Source organism: Ptychodera flava, chromosome 10 (assembly GCF_041260155.1).
Source record: "Ptychodera flava strain L36383 chromosome 10, AS_Pfla_20210202, whole genome shotgun sequence".
Classification (NCBI taxonomy): domain Eukaryota; kingdom Metazoa; phylum Hemichordata; class Enteropneusta; family Ptychoderidae; genus Ptychodera; species Ptychodera flava.
The window spans coordinates 20671472-20693843 of NC_091937.1; the positions used below are offsets into that span (position 1 = coordinate 20671472).

Below are 22372 nucleotides of genomic sequence, written 5' to 3' on the forward strand. Positions count from 1 at the left end.
CTGTACGAAACCCAGACATTTAAGAGGAAGACTCTCTCAAGTCCCATGTTTAAGTTTTTCCCTACAATTATGAATGTATTAATTAATTTTTATGATTATTGAGAATAAATTTTCAAATGATTTGAAAAGTGAGAACACTTGTAAATGTTTAGACCCACAATGCTTTGTGTGAGACGATTCCAAAATGGCCTCGATTGACATCGACAAAGTCAGGATCGTCGTGGTCGGCGACTCAGGTGAGCTCAGGGAAACTAAAGTTGATGGATTCAGGATGTGTCGATGTGTAATTGTATTATCAAACTCTTACTGAGATTAAGTTTATCGGTTGATGAGGATGTTTCTTCAAGTGTAATCGGGTTTGCCACCGAAACTAAAATGAACTTATGTCATGTGTACACGTCAGTCTGGCCGTCCCATTGTGACAGCTCGCCCAGCTGCTGTCTGCATGATGCCAACACATCACCGTAAACGATATCAATACCGGCAGTGAAGTGATGCCGGTGATCTGTTGCCAAAGGGATTTGAGAACAGCTTGACTTCAAAAATGCCAGTCTGTAATCAGTGTTGAAAGTATAAATTTTGTTATGAATATAAATTATTATATTTATATATTGTCAACACTATTTATTAAGAATCACAGTTTTACACATACTAGACAAAGCAAGATCTAACAATTTACCATAGACTGTCTTTGGTCAGTCAATGAATTTTGGGGCAGTCACCGGTGACTACGGGTCGTTTGAGTAAGCCAGTTATGAAATTTTGGACATTTTTGAACTATTACAATTGTGAGGCACAATTGGGCAGTGGTTAGGGTAGTGGACTCACTATCGGAGGATGGTGAGTTTGAGACCAGGCTGGTTGGTCCTCAGTTACAGTAGGGCCACAGTTATGGCCAGAGTAACTGACCAACAGCCGGAGGATGGTGAGTTCTTTACTGTAGTATGGTGTTGTACCCTTGAACAAGGTACTTTACTCATTGCTCCATTGGGTAATGGGTAGTGGGTACCACCTCATCCTGTAAATGGGCGTTCGCCCCTTTGATGATGGATTGAATTAAAAACAAGGTAACCCCAATCCTAATGAAATAAAAATGAGTTTTAAATGGTAGCAACATTCAAGCCATGATCTGAATGATTGCAAAGCATTTTTTTATTGAACTTTTATGTGCTGTAACAGGTGTTGGGAAATCTTCACTAGTTCATTTAATCTGTCATGGTGAACCAATAGCAAATGCATCATGGACAATAGGAGCAGCTGTAGATGTTAAAGTAAGTAAATAACCTTTTATTCTAGTCTAGGAACTCTCCTGGGTAACGGTGTATGCTATGCGCTCAGATAGGTTTCGGTGAGAGTACAGCATGCAGCATATATCATAACCGAGGAGGGGTCCTAGACTACCATTTTGACTCAGCCATGTCAGGAATAGCAGACTCACACACAGTATGAAGCTAATCAGTCAGATGGTAAATTCAGAATGGAAGCTATAGACAGATAGTAGGATACGTTTACAACAACTTTGTGACAATTTGATCACAATGAGATGTAGTGATAGTAAATGCTTTCCTATGGAGGGGCAACCAAAGACAAGAACAAAAAAAGCAAACAAAGGTTGAAACTTTACCGTCTTTACTTGTGATATTAATTAGATTACATTTTAACTCTCATATCTTCTCTGTAAATTTTGCCATCACCGATGGTATGTACGGCAATGCAATCTTGACTGTAGTATTCAGTTTTACATTGTGAATTTATAGTTATGTGTGTAATAATTTATTTCTTATTGTTTAGTCTATTGTATTATTAATGAATCTATCCACTTAGTTATTGCAGTAATTGGTTTCAGACTGTTTTTATAACTCTTTAATTTGTTTATTTGCGTCTTTCGGATGTCTGATTTTACCCAGCAGTTGGATAATAGATGTATCAAGCTTCATCCAAAACATTATTGCATACTTTGAACAAACACAGAATATTTATTTTGAGTCATCTGTACTTTTCAGAAAATTGATGATATTATGAAGTATTGTGCTTCTAGTAAAGGTATCAGACAAGATTGATCAGCTGTGTCACCTTCAGTACAATTATTTAACACAGTATCATTTTTATAGACATATTTTCTCTGACATTTTATCATTTTTTTACTCCAGGTGCATGAATACAAAGAAGGGACGCCGTCACAAAAAACGCATTTTATTGAATTTTGGGATGTTGGAGGGTCTGCAAATCACATCAAAAGTAGGCATATATTTTACAATCCAGTACACGGTAAGGAAATTGTTTTACGTTCTTTTGTGTGTGTGTGTGTGTGTGTGTGTGTGTGTGTGGTGTTGGGGAAGGGTAGACATTGTTGGGTGTCTCAACATTTTTCTTTTTGTCATTGTTAAAAGCTATGAATTGAGCATTATGGGACATTGATTTCTTACATATTGATCAACATCATATGCATTTAAAATATTCTTTGATCAACACCGTTTTAAAGGCTGTCACCGATTTCTTATCTGGCACATAATTGAAAAATAGTGAAATAGAATTGGTAGGTTTCATTAATTTGTTTATAATTTCTGTATTTAACTCTCTATAGAAGATGAACTATACAAAGTTGAAAAAGAAAACGAACCACAAAATACAAATGTCTATGACACATATGAACTCTGTATATGCTATCGTTTGTTTCAGGTTTAATCTTAGTTCATGATCTTACGAATCGAAAGTCACATCTTAATCTACGCAAGTGGTTAGCTGAAGTTCTGAATAAAGATTCCAACGGCATAAAGTCGGGAACCAATGGGTAAATATCATCACTGCCTTGCAAAAAACTCTCTCTGCTATAAGTATGAATGTTTTACAGGAAATTACTACCACTACTGTAATATCAAAATTTCACATGATTATATTGTCACAGCGTCTCTGTTCCATTTTCATCACGTGTTTCACTACACTACACCGCCTAAAAGTTGATGATGTCACGATCTTCTAGTTTTGTAAAACAGAAATTGTACATGTTTCTGCTTAACTTCCTATATTGACTTTGTTTGTTCCCTTTAAGTTTAATATGAACCAAATATGGTGCAGCAGCATTGCTGAACAGTGCTTCCCGGCAAGCCGTGTTGTACCTCAATGTGTTGAGCTGTAGTTACCATTTATATCACAGTGGTTTTGTGAAGGTATGAGTTGATAGGTATATGATTTGGAAAGTTTTATACTATTTCTGTTTTCCGTGATGGGTTTACGAAGCGTAACCCTTGTAATGTATCCGGGAAATCCTGGTGCAATGTTCCTGGATTCTGATGATGTACTTTGTGCAATTGTATCGGAGTTTCCTCTCCTCTGACGTTTTATGTTTTCCACCACAGAGTGAATGATTATGACCCAGAGCAGTACGCTGGTAGCCATATACCAATCTTAGTTGTTGGGACAAAACTGGACCAAATAGACCCCAGGAGGGAGAGTGTTCTGTCAAGGGGTAGCCCTGTTGCAGAAGAGTGCGGCGCTGATGAAATTAACTTGGTAAGTAAAAATGTCAAAGTCAAATTTGATTGTTTGTTGACAAGTCTGTATCAAATAAAATGGTAGAGGTTCAGGACTGTGATTGTACATTGCACAATTCAGCACATTCACAGAGTAGATGTACGTTGCAAAACTGGTCAGACAATCATCATTATTAGTCCCCACGGACACCGTCCGGGGGACTTATAGGTTTGGTCATGTCCGTGCGTGCGTGCGTGCGTCCGTCTGTGCGTCCGTCCGTCCGTTCACACAGATATCTCAGATACGCCTGGAGCGATTTCATTCAAACTTGGTACATAGATTACTTCATATGTCATATATATGCACGTCGATTTGTTTTTTGATACGATCCAATATGGCCGCCAGGCGGCCATTTTATTACGATTTTTTCATGTACAGAGCCATTACTCAGGCATATTTCAACCGATTTTATTCAAATTTGGTACAAGGACATTGACCTATGTCATACATGTGCACGTCGATTTGTTTTGTGATACGATCCAATATGGCCGCCAGGCGGCCATTTTATTACGATTTTTTCATGTACAGAGCCATAACTCAGGCATATCTCAACTGATTTTATTCAAAGTTGGTACAAGGACATTGACCTATGTCATACAATATACGTCCATTGTTTTTGATACAATCCAATATGGCCGCCAGGCGGCCATTTTATTACGATTTTTTCATGTACAGAGCCATAACTCAGGCATATCTCAACTGATTTTATTCAAAGTTGGTACAAGGACATTGACCTATGTAATACATATGCACGGTAATCTGTTTTGTGATACGATCCAATATGGCCGCCAGGCGGCCATTTGTTATGATTTTTGCATGTACAGAGCCATAACTCAGACATGTTTCAACCGATTTTATTCAAAGTTGGTACAAGGACATTGACCAATGTCATAGACATGCACGTCAATTTGGTTTGTGATACGATCCAATATGGCTGCCGTGTGGCCATTTTGTTATGATTTTTTCATGTACAGAGCCATAACTCGGGCATATCTCAACCGATTTTATTCAAAGTTGGTACAAGGACATTAACCTATGTCATACATATGTAAGTCAATTTGTTTCATGATATGATCCAATATGGCTGCATGGCAGCCATTTTGTTACAATTTTTTCTGTCCTTAGCCAAAACTAGGGCACGTCTCAACTGATTTTATTCACCGATTTTATTCAAACTTAGTAAAAGGACATGAGACCAAATTCATGAAGAGGACTCTATCCTCTCTGAGGACTTGTAATCAAAGTACCCATTAACAAGTGGGGACTGTGTCATCTACGATGACTTGTTTCTCTATCAGTTGCCCGTTTTATCAAATTTTACCAATTGATGTTATTACCAAGAATTCATGAAGTTTGCTTACCCCTGTCATCAGACTCAACCAACCTGAGTATAAATTCTTTCCCCTACCCAGGATTGCTTACAAGCAAAGCATTTATCAGCGGGGTCAACGAATTCAGTCAAATTAATCAGGTTTTTCGATAAGGTAAGGACAATTCACATTCTTCCATTGGCCTGTAACAGTCATGTGAGACTCGTGTCATAAGGCAAGGATATTAAAAAAGATGCTATTGGTCAAAGACAGTCATGTGATAACCAAGTGATGGGACATGGATGTGTCAAAAATTTCATTGGTTCATATCTATACAGCGGATATCACATGGTATTGATAATAAGCAGGTCATAGATCATGTTTTCAAGAATCTAAGTGTGTATACAGGTTTGTGTCACATGACATGCCCATGACTGTCATGTGACACAGACTGACCAATGGTCTGTCTCATCTCAACATATCATGAAGCTCATGGAAAAGATGTACATAAATAATGTGTTATGCGAATTTTATTGCAGCGCGCAAAATAATTTTCAGTCTTTATTTACAATTACAGGCTTGTTTATGCAACAAAATGTAAGGCTTTATTTTTTTTCTTTTCACTGAGCATGTTACTTTGCAAAGGAATGTCTTCACAAATTAGTAAAATGGCTGCAAACACTGTTTTAAGTTTGACACTTTGCAGGGGAAATTGACCCAGCAAATGTAAATGCATTTGAATTGATATGACTCGTGAGCTTCAGTGATATCTTGAGATGATTCTTAAGAGCCTAGGCACAGCTAACAATACAGACTTTCTTCTAAACTTATGTGTCATTTGTGCATATGTTGATGACATGCACTCACCTGTAAGATTTAAAAAATAAAGATTTAGCACTCACCATAGATTGAAAGATCTGTCACTCGAGGGCGCTCTCCCTCGAGCGATGGATCTTTCAGTTTACAACTACCACTTCACGCCATCTCTGCCACAGTATACAGGACACTCTTGTCATAAAGTTTGCTTTCATCAAAGCAATCACGCCTTCATCCTAACATGTGCTGGCACTGATAATTCAGTAACATTACTGTACTCTTTGCCAACTGTAAGAACAGTAATCACCATTTCAAAATAGCTCGTAAACAATGCTAATAATAATAGTATAGAAATAATACTAAATGTTTGTAGTCTTGCTGAGATTTTGCTATCCTCTTCTCTGTCTGTCCCTCTTCCGTAGGTGATACATCGCCGTTTTCACTCTGCCACTCCTAAGGATTCACCTAGTCAGGTCTGTCCTAATGTCAGCATCTTCTATCATTAATAATCCCTCTCGCCGCAATGGTATAGTCCGCTCCTATTGTTCTCAGTTGCAAAGTTGGACGTCTATACAATGTAGTGGTGGTGACAGGGTATACTAATCCCTTGCTTGTGTCAGCAACTCAAAAGTCATACTGCATGCTGTCTCCAACTGTTCTAACAAAGAGGACAAAAATTTCTCATCTTCCAGCTTATCTGTGGTCACATCTATATTTTAGAAGTTATCCAGCAGTGTCAGACAAATTGTCCAAAGCTTTGAAAAGCAGAGGGTCTACTATTTACATAACAATGTATAATTAGAATATTTTTTGTTGTGAAAATTTATTCTTTTGTATGGTTATTAACATATCAAAAGATTCCTCCAAAAAAATAGAGGGGTGGCACACCCCTCAAAATCCCTTTCTGGATGACCCTGGCATTGACTGTCAACAGTTAGCTGGTCTAATCTTTTTGCTGATTTGAGATAATTGTGATTAATCTTCACTGGAGAAAGACACAAAATGCTGATCTATTGGTTAGCAAATACAGAGTATATATGCACATGAAAACTTGATAACTAAAAGCAGTACACAACAACTTGAAGCAGAACAAGACAAAATAGATATTCATCTGGAATAACACAGACAAGCTAGAAGAGAGAACGTTTCATTTTTGCACCTGATAACCCTTTCACTGGCATGTTTTGGTACATCTCCATTGCAAGCAATAGGGTTGGTGGACAGGTACATATGGAGACGGGGGTGCAAGGGTTATGAAAGGATGGAAAGGAGTGTGCTTGATTTCCAAATGAGTTTGAATTTCTTGCCTGATATTATTTGTGCATGGTTATGTTAATGATTTTACTTGCCTGTTATTCTGTTACATTTTGCATGAAGCAGATCGTGTTTCATTGTTATCTCATCCTCTCTGATGTTTTGATCTCAGTCATGATTGACAGACTAGTTTATCCAAACAGGCTTCTAGAATCTTTAAGTGTGTCTGATTCCCTTGCTGCTCTGATTAAATGGACAGGTTCTTTATCAGCTTAACCTCTGAGCAAATTGATTAACTGTGTACAACTTTCAAAGGAGAACAGAGGACTAAAATCACATAAATTGTCAATGTAAACAGCCACTAATGTGAGAACCAGGGAATGAGAACTGCCCCTTTAAAATAATGCGAGAGATTTGCCGGGCATGTCAAAGTTCACTCTTAGGTGTTACATACAAGTATCTCATAAACTTAGATCATATTAACCGTATGAGTGCTATAATTTTTCCCACCAAAATTTAAGTTTAACATTTCACCAAGTTTTATGAATTTTTCTGTAATTTTTTGATACTTTTGGACCAAATGGACATAACTTTTCATTGGCTTTGGAAAATCTCAAAAAAAATTGTCTTGAATTGAAAGAAGTTGTCGGTGTTATATTCTCGAAAGGCAACAAAATTTGACTTTGACACTCAAAGGGTTAAGCATGGTGGTATGCAAAGAATGAGTAAACTTGATATCTGAAGTGTGTATTGAGTTTAATTATTTGTAGTCATTGCACAGAATTCACATAAGTTATTAATAAATCATAGTATGCTATTAATTAGACTCATTACAAATCGAGCAAACAAAATTTGGAGAACTTAATTTGTAGATTTCAGTTTTAGGGGTTCCTGATCCATATTTTGATTTTGCAATGTGCAGAGTTTTAAAAAAGTTTTGGATTTCTCTGAATCATCAATTATTATTTTACAGTAAAGTGGATTATGGACCATATCAAATATAGTTTGTAAAATTGCTGACAGCCGTTGACCGTAATCATCTTCATGTTTTATACCTCTCACTCTTTGATGCTGCCTGCGAGATTTTAAACATAATCTTTGTATAAAGGACACTTATTTTATTTAATAAAGACCTTTTTATCTCTGTGCACGTTTTGTATGCATTTTCTGTCAGACTTACACTGCAGCCGCCTTCTAGTTCTATTCATCGCTCTGACTTTTATGACAGAATGCAGACCTGACTATCAGGAAAGCTCAAGTATATAGTTAGTAAACACACTTTAGTATGCTAGCTTCTGCACTTGCAAATGCTGTGCTAGAACATGTCGTATTCAAAAAGATATCCAGGAAGTACATGTAGTATATCAAATAATTTAGTCAGTGTTTTCCTAAGCAAATTAACAAGGTAAATGAATTCAACTTATTATAAATGCACTATTTCTGAACTATTGAGGATCTCTTTGAATATTAAGGTATGCTGGTTGAACAGTTTATTATCATTCTGAATTCTTGACAGCGGAGTGACGTCAGAGGTTAAACACACATGAGAGAGGTGAATGAGAGATCAGACAATACAGAAGAGCAAATGATACAGAAATTGTGTGAAAAAAGCAGAACTAAAAGTTATGTCCTTTATGCATGTTGAAACTTTGAATATTGGTTTGGTGGTTGAAAAATCCGAACTTCAATTATTTTTTTTCACCTAGCTGTGACGCAGAAATGACAGAAAAACCTGCAAGTACCCAGATTGCCCACTGTCACCCATAGCAAATAAACATCGATAAAAGACAGCAAGAGTTCATGGGTCCTTGAGAAAATATTTTGCTTAGTACTAGGATTGGATAGCTTGAACCATATTTGTTAGGTCTGTGTTGAAAATTTATGCCTGATGTTAATGTAATATCAACCAAGTACCGTGCATGAGATGTTTCATTTCATTGTATAAGTCACATCTAGATCATAAATGGGAAACACAGTTCACTCCCTCATGATGCATGTCGGCTGCAAACAGCTGCTGGGTGTGCCCTCTTAACCCTTTGAGTACTGTAATTTTTCCCACCAAAATTTTACTGCCACATTTTACCAATCTCTTATGAATTTTTCTGAAATTTTTTGATAATTTTAGACCAAATGGACATCATATTTTATTGGCTACAGTTTTTTATCAAAATTTTGGCAAAACTCTGAGAAAAATTGACTGTGGTGTATTTTATAAAGATGAGAAAAATTGACGTTGGCGCTCAAAGGGTTTAAAGTAAACCCCTCTGACAAGCGGTTGAAAACACAAAGACTTGGTCCAGGCTGGATGGGAGATAGTTGATATAGCCAACACAGAGTCACCCAAGTAATCATGGAACAGGCATAGTGAATAACATGCATGGCATTATACATTGGTTAGGGTGTGACAGAGAGGACTAAGTGCAAAGACATCGGAATAATCTCACTGTCATTGTGAAGCCAAAGATAACCCTTTCACCCCTCGTGCTCATTGCAAAGGTCCAGTTTTGCTCTTGAGAACAATAGGGCTGTACCAAAATTTTATGGTGAAAGGGTTAAGCTGTCACATGGCTGTGCCATGTGAATTTTCATGTAATAGGTCATGTATATTTTGCTAGTTATGAAAAATTACAAATTTGTACCTTTTGTCCAGTAACATTGGTATGTTCTTTTGCATAGTGTTTGAGAAATTCCATCATGACGACACTGCTAGGGTTCAGGTCAGGTGAAAGTTTAATGAAAATAAAATGACAATACTGTGTTCTATAAATACATATGCCAATATTTGTCTCTCTGCTACACTATGATCAGATCCCTCAGTCCTTTGTAGGTTCAGGTTGTATCTGGGTCAAAGGTTATTAATGGGTATAGGGTCAGACCACGTATTAACCCGTCTGTGTTGTTGCCATCAGAACGGCCAAGCAAATTCCACTCTATTGCCGTCCTGGCTCATTTGGTTTAAATGAGTCTTTGCCAAAAAGAAAGTACCAAGGTAATTTTCTGCTCTTTTCGTCAATTCGACAAGATTAGATGAAAAAGTGTAAAGAGCATTGTACTTTATCTGATGTGCAATGCAAGCATAACTAAAGCTCCCTCTGTGGCACTAGGATGTATTTCTTTTGTTTTATATGGATATTTCATTTTGTTTTATCATAGTTGAGTAGGGAAAGCAAAAAAGTTTATGGTACTACATGAAAGGAAATGAAGTAAAATTAATTATAATGGTTATTCTGTAATATAGACTGAAAATTATGTAATTCTATATCATTCAATAATTTTGAGTGCATATCACTTGTACTTGCAGGTCATAGAAAGGAGATTTTTTGCAAGGGACTCTATGCAGGTAAGTGATCAGTGGTGTAGTACATGTAGTCGTAATGGTGTTATGTGATACTCTTCCAATAGATGAAGAGAAATCTTTATGAAGAAGTTTCCAGTCCTTGCACTTGACTTCTTAGGATTATAAAATGAGCTCCCAATTGCCTCAGGTCTATTTCTAGTAGAGTCTTATCCAAGAGGTATATTGTCCAGTATCTGCTTGCTTGTATGTGTTGCTTGGACTCTGCAAGGGCTGGTTTTAACCATTGTGTAAATTGTCATTCTTGTAAAGTTACATAAAGATATGTGTTATTGTCTTTGACAATAACACAGCACTTCTCATACCTACCTACCTATCAAGCTTACATATATACATACATACATACATACATACATGCATACAGACAGACAGACAAACAGACAGACAGACAGACAGACAGACAGACAGACACACATATACATACATACATATTACATGCCTTTATATCGAATGTCGTGCGCCTCCATAGAATTCAATGGTAACTTGTTGATGTCAGGACCGCATAGTCATTATCCGACTTTAAGTGAAGCAGAACTATTTAGACTGATGACTTGATGATTTAAAATAATAAAATTACATGTTTTACATAGGAAATTCTGTTTTTACAAAATATGCGAAACAATTTGATAAACTGCATAATAGTGAATATAAATACATCAATGCCCCGTTGATGATGAAGATCATTCTATTTTGCAACAGATTTTTGTCTAACATGGAAGTACAGTATATAGTTGTAATTGTAAGTAAACCCCAAAATTTGGAATGAAAATTATGTGAGAGAGGCATGTAACAAAACAGCTCAAACAAGGGGCTGTGTAATGTTGAGGCAGGAGACCATCTGCCAACCTTACGTCAGGCAAATGGTCACCTAACCTTGGGCACATAGGCCCATGTTTGGGTTATAATATATACTACACACATAAACACCTACCTACCTACCTACCTACCTATCTACATACATCTATCCATCCATCCATCCATCCATTCATACACACACACACACACACACACACACACACACACACACACACACACACATATACATACATACATACATACATACATACATATGTGCATGCTGTATAGACTGGTTTCACTCAGTAGGTTTTTCAGGGTTATTTGAAGAGAAACAAATGGGAAATGTACAAACAGAACAAACACAATGAAAAATACTTCAAAAGTTCCTGTTAATGTATGTTTAGTCATTTGATAGCTCTGTTCTGCATAAGTAATTCCTTGTTTCCAACTCTAACTTAAAGCTCGATAAAAAGTAAGGGCTTTATAAAAAGTAGAGAATACATTTTTCTCACATGAAACTCTATTTTACTTATTTTGTCCTAAGAGTTTTTAATTTGATTTTCATTTCAGATGGGATCATTTCAAGAGAGACGACGACCGCCACAGTACTCCAAATTGAAGAACACTCACCAAGACTGATGACAATATCAACAAACAAGTTAGAGCAGCAATTTTAAATTAACTCAGTTTTCTTGAAATCTCAGAAATAATGATATGTGACCTTCATTTGTTATTTATCACTCCACTCTTATTACTCACTGTTTTACATTTACTGGCTTGCACACAGGTCTAAAACATTCTATTGAAATCAGTTGTGTTTGACTTTAGCCTAGGGGCAAAAGGCATCAAGTCAAATCATCTCAGTTCTGAAAATTTTCAGGCTATGTATATTTAATGAAATTTCTTGAATTGCCCATCAAGTGGCCATTTTTTTCTTGCTCTGCATGTGGTTATGGTAACCGTACATGACAAAGGAGTAATCAGACATTTCACAGATTACTTCCTTTTTGCACAGAAGGAATGGCTTGATATTGTGGCATTGTCTATAAAATACACAAACGTTGAATAAACACCTGATGGTACTTTGTCTTGTAAGGCAAACTGACAAGATAGTACCGTGAAAAACGAGGCAAGATGTCAAATTTATTTCATATCGCATGTAATGAATTTGAACTGAATTTTGTTAAAATTCTTCCTCAGTGTGGAATATTTTCAATGGGGATTTTCCTTCTCATTCAGTTGGTGTACATGATGTGGTAGACTTCACGTTACTTTTTTAAAAAAACGAGGTATCATGTGCAATTTATGTGACAAAATATGTAGTGTCAAAACATGTTTATTTAAAAAATCACTTCAAACATAAAAGGGAATCTTTCAAATGGAACCTGAGCAATTTTCCTATTTTCACAGGATTATTACTACCTGTCCTGTAAACAGGTCCACAATCACCATTGATGACCAGCTTAGGGCAAAACCGTACTGGTGAAAAAGTTAACACCAATTTGTCCTGAGGAACATAAACATTTCTGATCTAAGAAAAATCTACCAATGAAAAACTTTCAACGAAAGCTGGATTTCACTAAGATGTGAATATGAAATATTTGTATTAAAGATGCATTGTCATTGAAAATCGAGTCTAGTGACTTTAAATGTATTTCTTTGATCATAATTTTCATGAAATTGTAGTGTTGTAGATTTTATTTGCTGAAAGACACCAGTTATTGGTTTCTACCAGTGCCAAGAGAATTTTTCTGTTCATACAGCTTTGATTAATAGAACATCATAGCCCACTGATGCCATGATGTCAATTTGCTTAAGGTAGAATGCGCCTTGGGACGACTTCTATTCAGCCTGTCAAACTTTTACAATTCTTTTCTGATCTACCTCTTGTTTGGGTTCATTATAAAGCTCTTGGTGTAAGAAAAATTTTCAACATCTTAGTTTTTCAAAAAATCAAATGTTTTGCTTTTCTGTATAAGTTAACACAGGGATAACATTCATTTTGAATTTCAAACATCGGTAAATCTTGGTTAATCTGTTTGTCTAGTACCAAACTTTGCACAACCACCCCTGATTTTCATGCTTGATTTTGAAAGAGAATGGTTTAAAGATTCCTGGAGGAAAATTTGAGCAAAAGTTTTGAGTCTTTCATTTTTTGAGGTGCATGCTACTTTAATCATTGGGTATATTTCATCAGATTTATTTTATGAGCTTATTACTGACATGGACTAGTTCTTTCTCTACAAACAGAAAGTTTATTATAGGGATGGATTTCACATAATGTATATAGAAGAATTAAAGGAGATATGTTTAATTTTGAATGCTATCCCAGGAACAGTTGATATATAGTGTGACATTTTCTGTGAGAGTTGTCTGCCCTATACAAGCGTACACACTTGTACTTAACCAAGAAAATGATGCATTTTTGCATTGATATCCTTGACTGTAGTACACATGTATGTCCTCTTATTGTCAAGTTATGCTGCAAAGGTCCAACAACACTACCCCTTTTCCCTGCCAGACAGTACGTATCACTTACCTATGTGTATCTGCAAAGTCAGTAAAAAGTGGTAGTGAGCCAGATCTATATGCATTTTCACCCACTTGGTTTGGTATGTTGAAGTACGTTTAGTCAGTAAAAATCATGTGTGCAGTATCTCTGTTTTCAGGTGCCTTCAAATGGTCAATTTTATCTTACAATGCAACATATCGGACACCTAACGTCTCACTGGCTGTAGCCAATTTGACCTTATGGTGACATATGAACTTGGCAGGATAAGGGATACAGTGGAGGATTGAGTAAGTCTAAATGGTGATCATAAAACTACACTACAAGTTGTGAAAGAAGGCCAGTGTTGATTGTGGACTTAGAACTGTTGGTCGTGGACATAATCAGTCATTTGATTGTGGAAGTGTGCGCCTGGAACCCTGATCATGGAAGTGTGTGTATGGAATATGCACAGAACCCCACTGGAGCATCAAAACATTGCAAGAGTTTCTGCAATGCTTGGAATATGTTCATTAGATCAAATAAAAGGCAAAGACAATAATGTACTCATGCAAGCCAGTTCTATTTTATTTCAAGCACATGTTGTAGGTCCCTTAGATGGTAGGTTAGATTTCAGGTACCAATTCATGTTTTGAGTGCATGGGAAACTTCAAACTCAAAATTATCAAGAATTTTTAAAATCTCTTAGACTGGTACTAGCCAGTTGAGATTGAATCTTCCTGAATGGCAAAAATCATAATATCTACTACTAATAAATGAGCCTAGTGCAAACATGGAAATCATTTGACATGTGTCAAATCAGCGGTGTTGTTTTGTCCAGGTCAGGTCAGTTCAGGTCTGGTCAGGTCTGTACCAAATCCATTCCTTACAAAGTGGTCTTCTTATCATCGATTTCGTCAGCTGTGGTGAAAGCAGTGTTGTCAATTCCATTTTCCTCGTTTGGGACAGTGCTGTAGACATTCCCTGTTGAAAGGAAATTCAAAAAGCAAAGATGTCATCAAGTTTTGAACACGTGGCATTGTCCGTGTGTATGAAGAAGAATACTGTGAGCAACAGTCACTGCAACGAATAATCATCTTCTCTTCATGTGATGTTACAGATAAAAACTTTGACTAATATTTGCTGCTTCTTTAACCCTTTGAGTGCTGTATTTTTCCCCATCAAAATTTTAGTGCAACATTTTACCAATTTACATGAACTTTTTTGTAACTTTTCTGATAATTTTGGACCAAATGAACATAATATTTCATCAGCCACAGTATTTTATCAAAATTTTGGCAAAAATCTAACAAAAATTGGCCAAGGTATATTTTATAAGGGTGACAAAAATTGAAATTGGTGCTCAAAGGGTTAACCCTGGTGATCACCCAAGTATTTGTTCTGTCCTTGCCTGTATTTCCCTTTTGGCACATGGCACATCAAAATGCAAAAAAAACCATGTATTTGCAAGTGTAAATCTCATCTCCGCTTGTATTGTAAAATACACAGTGTTCCCCTTACTTCAGAACAGACCAAAACTCAGCGTTGTTAAGGATAAAATTGGACATGTGTTTGTAGGTTGAACAACAACCATTTCAGCATGACTTAGGAGAAGAACAAAAAACTATGCTGAAACAAACATAGTAAAAATACTGGAAAATACAGTAAAAGTTACAGCTGCTGAATCTGTAAATTTCTTACACTTCTGAAGAAGGGATAGCTCCTTGAGTAAATCGGTGAAAAGATAATGATGTCTATGGCTGTGTGATGTACAGACTAACAGTTTACTTACCGGAACTATGTGGTGCAATATCTCCATTATCGCCATCCATCAAAGCAGTGCTTCTCTTGGTGTACACTGATGTGGACACAGAGGAGGCATCCATCTCTGTGTAGTCGCTGGCGGTTTTCTTTGGTTGCTGTTGGTTCCTGCAGCAGTGCACCAGAAGTATCAATGCCAGCAGTCCAGCTACACCCAACAAGACACCTGCAGCAATCAGTCCGGCGGTGCGCGAGTCATCTTTTCCTAGAGAAACAGCACAGGTCAAACCGCCCCAGTCCTCGCCGCATGAACACATGAACCCATCATTGTTGGCTGTTGGTATGCAGGTTCCACCATTCTCGCAAGGTTCAGATCCGCATGGATCACTTTCCGAGCAGACGGTTCCTTTCCAGCCAGTTTTGCAGTCGCAGCGGAACCCTCCCTGCTTGACTTCACACCTTCCTCCGTTCATGCAGGGATTGGTGTGACAGTAGTCGTAAGTCTCACATCTATCTCCATTGTAGCCAGCTGGGCAGTTACATGTGTAGGAACCACTGCTTGGGATGCATTCACCTCCATTCCTGCAGCGGTTTGGTTCACAGGGATCATCGATTTCACAGTTGTCACCTTTGTACCCATAAGCGCAGTGACAAATATATTCGTTATCTCCAGTTGATTCGCAGTCTCCACCGTTGTGACAAGGGTTGTCATCTTGTTCACATGCATTGACTTCTTCACATGTGGATCCCATCCAGCCATGTCCACAGGTACACCGGTAGTCATTTGGTTCTCTATCCATACACGTGGAACCGTTCTTGCATGGATTGTCCCAGTGGCAAACCCTCTTAAACTGGCAGATATCCCCCATGTATTCCGGGGTACAGTCACATTTGAACGATCCGACTTGGTCGACGCAAGTACCACCATTGAGGCATTGGTTGTCCTTATCACATTCATCAATGAGTTCGCAGACATCACTTTCATCACTGTATCCATCTTTACACCGGCAGATATAACCATCAATTTTGTCCACACATTCACTGTGTTCGTCTGTAGCATTACAAGGGTTAGACATACAGGCTGAGCTGCATCCTTCTTCAACACCATCTGATGGCGTGGCCGTTGTACCACCAGTATCACCGTCAAAACTGTAGATAGAAGCCATGCCAATCCGCAAGTCCTTCATGCAGCCGATGAAGTCATCGCTCTTATCCGGCATCGCCCCAACGATCAGACTCTGTTTGTTTTCCAGATATTCACGGAAGGTGCCGGCGGCACTTTCGACTTGCTGACACCCAACGCCCTTATCAACCTTGAGAGTGAAATGGTTTCTAGAACGCATCAGCTTGACCGAATGCCACATGGAATCATTGACTAGGACGTCGGGTACCTGCATTGTCATATCACCTTCACCGATGTCGTATTCCAGGGTGACAATACCATCTACCAGTCTGATGCGGATGTATTCCTGGCCTTCCCTGGTGGCATCAGCCGTTGTACTCAAAATCGTTCCGGATGGATTCGCTGTACGAAAAGAGATTTGGTACATGGTTTTCTTCGGATCTTGTATGTCGGTGTCCTCTTCGTCAAGAGTGTAGGTAACGTAGCTGTCATCCTTGAAACGATATTCAGGGGTCTCCATGCTGCAGTCAGCGCCATAGTAACCAGCATCACAGACGCAGTAATGGGACGCCATGTCTGCCACACACTCACCATGCTGACAAACTGGCTCAGACTCTTCGTCCATGCATCGATAATAGATGTCACTACATTTTCCATCACTGTCCTTTTCCTTTGCCGGATTCCCAAGATGCAGTAGCTCACCGTCTTGGCTGAGGTGCCGGATACAGCCATCAAAACCTCGGCTCACATCAAAGCTGATGTCTGTTGGATAGGAGTAACTTGAATCCGTTCCTCCTAGCTGTAATGCTGAATTCAGATTTAAAATTCTGTGGAGAGATAAAATGCATGCCGTTGTTCAATGTAACGCATTGCCACAATTTGCATATATATAAGGCCATGGTCCCTCTATTAAACAGAGGGACGGTGACAAGGTATAGTCAGCCATGTTTTCCCATGGAGCAGTCATAGCTGAGGAGTTTTGAGAGCGCATTCAATTGCCTTACATGTCTAGTGGAACAAAATATAAACAATTTGCAACCATGTATTTTTGTCACTTTCCACTTTTTAATGTACAGTGAATCGCAATATATAAATATGTAATGCACTATTGAGGAACAAACTTTTACAATTCTTTTCTGATCTACAACTTTTAGGGGCTTCAGTTTAAAGCTCTTTCACCATCTTAGTTTTTTTTAAACTGAATTTTTTTTCTCCATAGAGTTAACACAGGGTTAGCGGCTATTTGGAATTTAAAATATCTGTGAATGTTTGGTAATTTGTTTCTCGAGTACCAAAGCTTTGCAAGGTGACCCGCGATTTTTATTCGTACTTTTAAAAGAGAATGGCTGAAAGATCCTCTAGAGGAAAGTTTGAGCAAAAGTTTTAGTCTTTCACTTTGGAGGTGCATTTTATAAGCCAGAAATACCGGTAGTTTACTCACTGATCGTGTCCAGGTACAGTGCCAGAACTAAGGCATGTGGATGTGTCTTCGTTGCTGTAAGTTGGGTACTCATGGACAGATGATGTCATACACCCATCAATCATGAGATAGACTTGCAAGCCATGTTTGTAAACATCTACTTTGTGCCACTTTCGGTCATCCAGCCGTGGCGATTCTGGAACGTGGAGATGCAGAGTCCCATTTCCGAAGTTGATGCTGAGCTTGACTTTACCATCCACCATACCGATCGCGATGTAATCCTTCAGAGCAAAGTAATCGTCGGTGGTCGGTCCATTGTAGAGAAGCATCCCGTCGGCTGATTTTGTAATGAACTCTAAGCTAGTATGAGAATCTTCACAGGTTTTCAAAGAGTCGTACCAAGCAAAGCCACTTCCTGAGAAACTTCTCTTGGTGTCCTGGCATCGAGGACCAAGATAGCCCTTGGGACACTGGCACTGGTAGCCCATGGATGTCACCTGACAGATTCCGCCGTTGTAACAGGGATTTGGATCACAGGACGGTGCTGGGCAGGTCTTGGCCTTACAAGTACACTCAGCGGTCATGGAAGTCTTGATGGACAGGGATAAGGAGTTGGGTCCACTGTCTTGGAGAGTTTCATCACTGGTGTCCATTGAGTAGACCACAGAGCACGAACCACCACCGCATACAGAAGAGTCCTCACACGGATTAACTTTGACTTTTGAGATAGTAATGCCTGCATCAGTCTCAATCTGAAATTGTACAGATACAATAATATTTTAGTGCCACGTTGAGACAGTAGTCAACAAGTCACTCCCACCAAGAATCACTTTTGCTCTATTTTTACCTAATGCTACCATTGACAGATTTGATCTGATATAGAATGCAGTCAGTGTCTACTAAAGAGAAACAATTGAAACTGAGCTTTGAGCGAGATTGTTTCCTTCATTGATAATGAGAAAAGTACATAACTATTTAGTCTGAAAGACATTGACAGGTAGGTAATTGCTACAAGGAAGATAACCATCAACGTTATGAGCACCATACATGCACATAGACCCACTGAAAGGGAAAGAGCTCTTCATATAATCATCAGATTTCTGCAAAATGATATTCGTTACCTTATCTTTATTCTTTGCCACAGCAGCGTCTAATACTGTAGCATGGTAACCCTGTACACTGTATCGTACATCAGCCATGTCTGCTGCTGACATAATACACATAGTTCCCGCATCCAACTCCACATCGTCTACAGCCAGAACGTCAACCAGGTTTTCATCAACTCCCATGACGGATGCCAAGGACTTGATGAATTTCTGCAGACTGCTCTGGCCTCCTGACTTTCCAATGAAGTCAGCCGCTGACAAGCCCGACAGGCGCATAGAGGTGGAATGGTAAATATCACTCTCAAAGACGTACTTGACAGTGACATTGACAGTGGATTCTTGGTCAGAGTGCACGCCATCTGCAACATTAACTTTGAAATGATACATGCCTTGCATAGTCTTGTCCATGATTGATATGGCACCAGTATCTGTATCCACCTATGTAAGTGAATATGGAATGCAACAATTAACTATACGAAATATGTCACAATGCTATACAATCTTATTAAAATCCAATGTAGATCTGGATGGGTCATTTATGTTGTCGTGTTATGGCTCTTCATTTTTCTGCAGTCCTTCCCTCACAAAAAATATAAATTTATAGATAAAGAAATGAAGTGCTGCACAAATCGTATTTGTTAAAAATATGTCCCCAGTATTGATGATTAGGGGGGGGGGGTTTGAAGAAAAATAAAGACTGCATTACGTGATAGCATAAAAGACCGACACATCTCTACATTGGATTTCAATCAGATTGAATTCTATACTGCGTATTGTTGACTTTTAGAGTACCGATAGATATATTAGAGGGACAATATGAGAAGCCACAAGATGTGTCTTGATACCTGGCACATCAATATGAAAGTTTTTGCCTTTTTCAAGAGTGTTTGTACATTCTACAGGTGAGAGCAACACTCTCCTTTTCATGATCTTTTCTTGCATATCGGGTACTTCCTGAGATAAAGCATGCATGGGATTTGCACTTCTGAAGCCATGGAATCTTCTGAAATGCCTTAAAAACAGAAACAATGCATACACGCAGCATCACTAGTGCCTGCGTTATTGAAATTCCAGATGTTTGTGTATACTTACTGCAAAGTTGTTGGTTGCAGTTAGTAGAGTATAGGTCTTGCTTTCTGTCTCAATGTCTTCATCTTCGGAATAAACGTAACCAATAACCTGCTCTCCACGTCCTCTGTACTGGAAGACAGTGGCGTCCAGATGACCGGGTCCGTGTGGATTGTCATTCATATCGCCAATTTGAACTGTCAAGTACTCGTGCCAGACAAACCCTGCACATCGGTGATGACAATAGGCACGCTGTAGAATTCCTCTATCTCTCGGTCGAAAACAGCGTTTGTCCACAGATCAGCAGTTTCTGTCAAACGTTCAAAGTGACATATCAGATACAAAATACACTACTCCTTACCCTTCAGAATTGATCATTTAATACATAAATACTGCGTATTACCCCTTTCAGATACTACGTTGCAGTACAAGATGTGTTTTACTCTCAGTTGCTAATCTCAGTTTGTCTATAAATCAACTAAAAGATTTGACAGTATCCGATGAAGTGTCAATCTGTAGGGTTTTTGTATAAGCATTCATGGCCAATGAGCCTTATTCACCATTTTTGTTGGGATTTTATCCCTGCTAGTGGCTGTCCACATTGTCACCTCGGTGTTAGAAACAAGCATTGGACAAACACATGATTAATATAGCCTACAAACTTTATGTAGATAAAGTTACATTACACTGCACCACATTACATTACATTGCATTGCATTCATTACATTATATACATTACACTATACTACATTACATTACATTATATTACATTACATTATATTGCATTCATTACATTATATTACATTACACTATACACTACACTACATTACATTACATTATATTTTATTACATTGCAATCATTACATTACATTGCATTCATTGTGTTACATTACATTACTATACATTATATTGCATTGCGTTGCATTGCATTCATTAGATTGTGCCCCTTACATGATATTACATTGCATTACGTTACATTACATTACATTACATTCATTACATTGCATTGCATTACATTCATTACATTACATTACATTACATTACATTACATTGCATTATATGGCATTCATTACATTACATTACATCATATTGCATTCATTACATTACATTGCATTGCATTATATGGCATTCATTACATTACATTATATTGCATTGCATTACATTACATTGCATTGCATTATATTGCATTCATTACATTACATTACATTGCATTGCATTACATTACATTACATTGCATTCATTACATTACATTACATTACATTACATCACATTGCATTGCATTGCATTCATTACATTGCATGGCAAAACACAGAAGCCATTTCTAAAGTCATCAGTGGCCATCGGCATTGTTTCATGCAGGAAGTCATGAAAATTTTCAAATGTCCAACACCCCATACTTACCATCTCCTGTTTGATTGAGATAAAAGTGAGTTGAGTCTGTAGAGAAGGTAAACGGTGGGCCATTTTCTGCAGTGTCCCTGTCTATAGCTGATATTGTAATGACGAATTCACCTACAGCACCATTTTCCATCACTATAGGTCGGTAGTCTTCGGCAAACATCGGGGCGTTATCATTGACATCCTCAACTGTCACCGTAAAAGAGGCAGTACCAGTCTTCATCGTTCGACCTGTTTATAAAAAATATTGACGCCACTTTTAACTCGGTAAAAACAGATATAGTGTGTTCATATGTTGAATTCAAATGGTACACTATTTGGTGCAATAAAACATTCGGAGAGTCGTTGTTTGTGAGAACATATATATCGTGGTATATTCAATGAAGAAATGCCCAACTTCATAAAATAATTTTACAACAACAAATTACCACTATGGGTAATTTTCTTTGTAGTTTTGCGTCATTTGAATGGACGGAGAATCAGTTTTACAAACCTTTCATTTGTAGAGGAACGCCGGATTAAAAATCTGGTTGATTTGTTGAATTGAAACATGCTTTCTGCCACCATGCAAGAATATGAATCTCAGCCCATTTTCACTGGATTCGATCGTCAGGGCTATTCTATGGAGAAATTTCAACAAATTCTTTATTTGGTATTTGTATAAATTGAGAGTTGCGTGATTCTAAATACTCACCCATATCGATAGCAAGAATTTCCAATGTGTGTTGCGCGTCTGTTTCTCGGTCAAGTTCAGCAGTCAAAGTAATCTCTCCGGTGTCTTCGTCGATATTAAAGTGCTCGGTTGACTTGCTTGCATCACTAATAGAATAGCTGTAAAGAATTGTGATCATCAAAGTGAATTTTCAATCTTCTCTAGTAGCAATCAGTGAATTTTACTGTACCCCCCCCCCCCCTCCACCCGGTGAAAATGTACAACTGAGTAC

General features: G+C 38.0%; 3 protein-coding genes across 6 annotated transcripts; 1 reads left to right on the forward strand and 2 right to left on the reverse strand.

Annotated features, from left to right (window-relative positions):
* Positions 1–153: 153 nt before the first annotated feature.
* On the forward strand, positions 154–13385 carry LOC139142216 (rab-like protein 3). Of its 4 annotated transcripts, XR_011554319.1 has the most exons (10): positions 154–236; positions 1180–1271; positions 2151–2268; positions 2680–2791; positions 3357–3510; positions 4944–5015; positions 6080–6130; positions 9821–9900; positions 10213–10251; positions 11635–13385. XR_011554319.1 is itself a non-coding variant. In XM_070712079.1 (9 exons), the coding sequence occupies exons 1-9, from the start codon at positions 185–187 to the stop codon at positions 11701–11703; spliced, it is 759 nt and encodes a 252-aa protein (XP_070568180.1). In that variant the 5' UTR covers positions 155–184; the 3' UTR covers positions 11704–13385. The 4 variants fall into 4 exon arrangements, 3 of the variants coding, with proteins under 3 accessions (XP_070568180.1, XP_070568181.1, XP_070568183.1); XM_070712079.1 differs by lacking the exon at positions 9821–9900 and having other exon boundaries at positions 155–236; XM_070712080.1 differs by lacking the exons at positions 6080–6130; positions 9821–9900 and having other exon boundaries at positions 155–236.
* Positions 13386–14116: 731 nt separating this feature from the next.
* On the reverse strand, positions 14117–20213 carry LOC139142217 (putative neural-cadherin 2). The gene is made up of 5 exons (XM_070712083.1): positions 20055–20213; positions 18978–19400; positions 17878–18608; positions 15345–17263; positions 14117–14536 (listed from the first exon to the last, which is right to left on the reverse strand). The coding sequence occupies exons 1-5, from the start codon at positions 20211–20213 to the stop codon at positions 14439–14441; spliced, it is 3330 nt and encodes a 1109-aa protein (XP_070568184.1). The 3' UTR covers positions 14117–14438.
* LOC139142219 (cadherin-7-like) lies at positions 20205–22285 on the reverse strand. The gene is made up of 3 exons (XM_070712085.1): positions 22123–22285; positions 21432–21659; positions 20205–20340 (listed from the first exon to the last, which is right to left on the reverse strand). Exons 1-3 carry the CDS (start codon positions 22277–22279, stop codon positions 20231–20233), a joined length of 495 nt encoding a protein of 164 aa, XP_070568186.1. The 5' UTR covers positions 22280–22285; the 3' UTR covers positions 20205–20230.
* Between the last annotated feature and the right edge of the window lie 87 nt (positions 22286–22372).

Coding starts and splice junctions, on each gene's coding strand:
- LOC139142217 (XM_070712083.1), bottom strand. CDS start 20,213: ATGAATGACAATCCACACGGACCCGGTCATCTGGACGCCACTGTCTTC. Junction 17,264..17,877: donor ACTGTACCTGGACACGATCA/GTGAGTAAACTA, acceptor ATCTCTCCACAG/AATTTTAAATCTGAATTCAG. Junction 14,537..15,344: donor TATTGCACCACATAGTTCCG/GTAAGTAAACTG, acceptor TCCTTTCAACAG/GGAATGTCTACAGCACTGTC.
- LOC139142216 (XM_070712079.1), top strand. CDS start 185: ATGGCCTCGATTGACATCGACAAAGTCAGGATCGTCGTGGTCGGCGAC. Junction 1,272..2,150: donor GAGCAGCTGTAGATGTTAAA/GTAAGTAAATAA, acceptor TTTTTACTCCAG/GTGCATGAATACAAAGAAGG. Junction 5,016..6,079: donor TAATCAGGTTTTTCGATAAG/GTAAGGACAATT, acceptor CCTCTTCCGTAG/GTGATACATCGCCGTTTTCA.
- LOC139142219 (XM_070712085.1), bottom strand. CDS start 22,279: ATGATCACAATTCTTTACAGCTATTCTATTAGTGATGCAAGCAAGTCA. Junction 21,660..22,122: donor AATTCTTGCTATCGATATGG/GTGAGTATTTAG, acceptor TTTTATAAACAG/GTCGAACGATGAAGACTGGT. Junction 20,341..21,431: donor TCTCAATCAAACAGGAGATG/GTAAGTATGGGG, acceptor AACGTTTGACAG/AAACTGCTGATCTGTGGACA.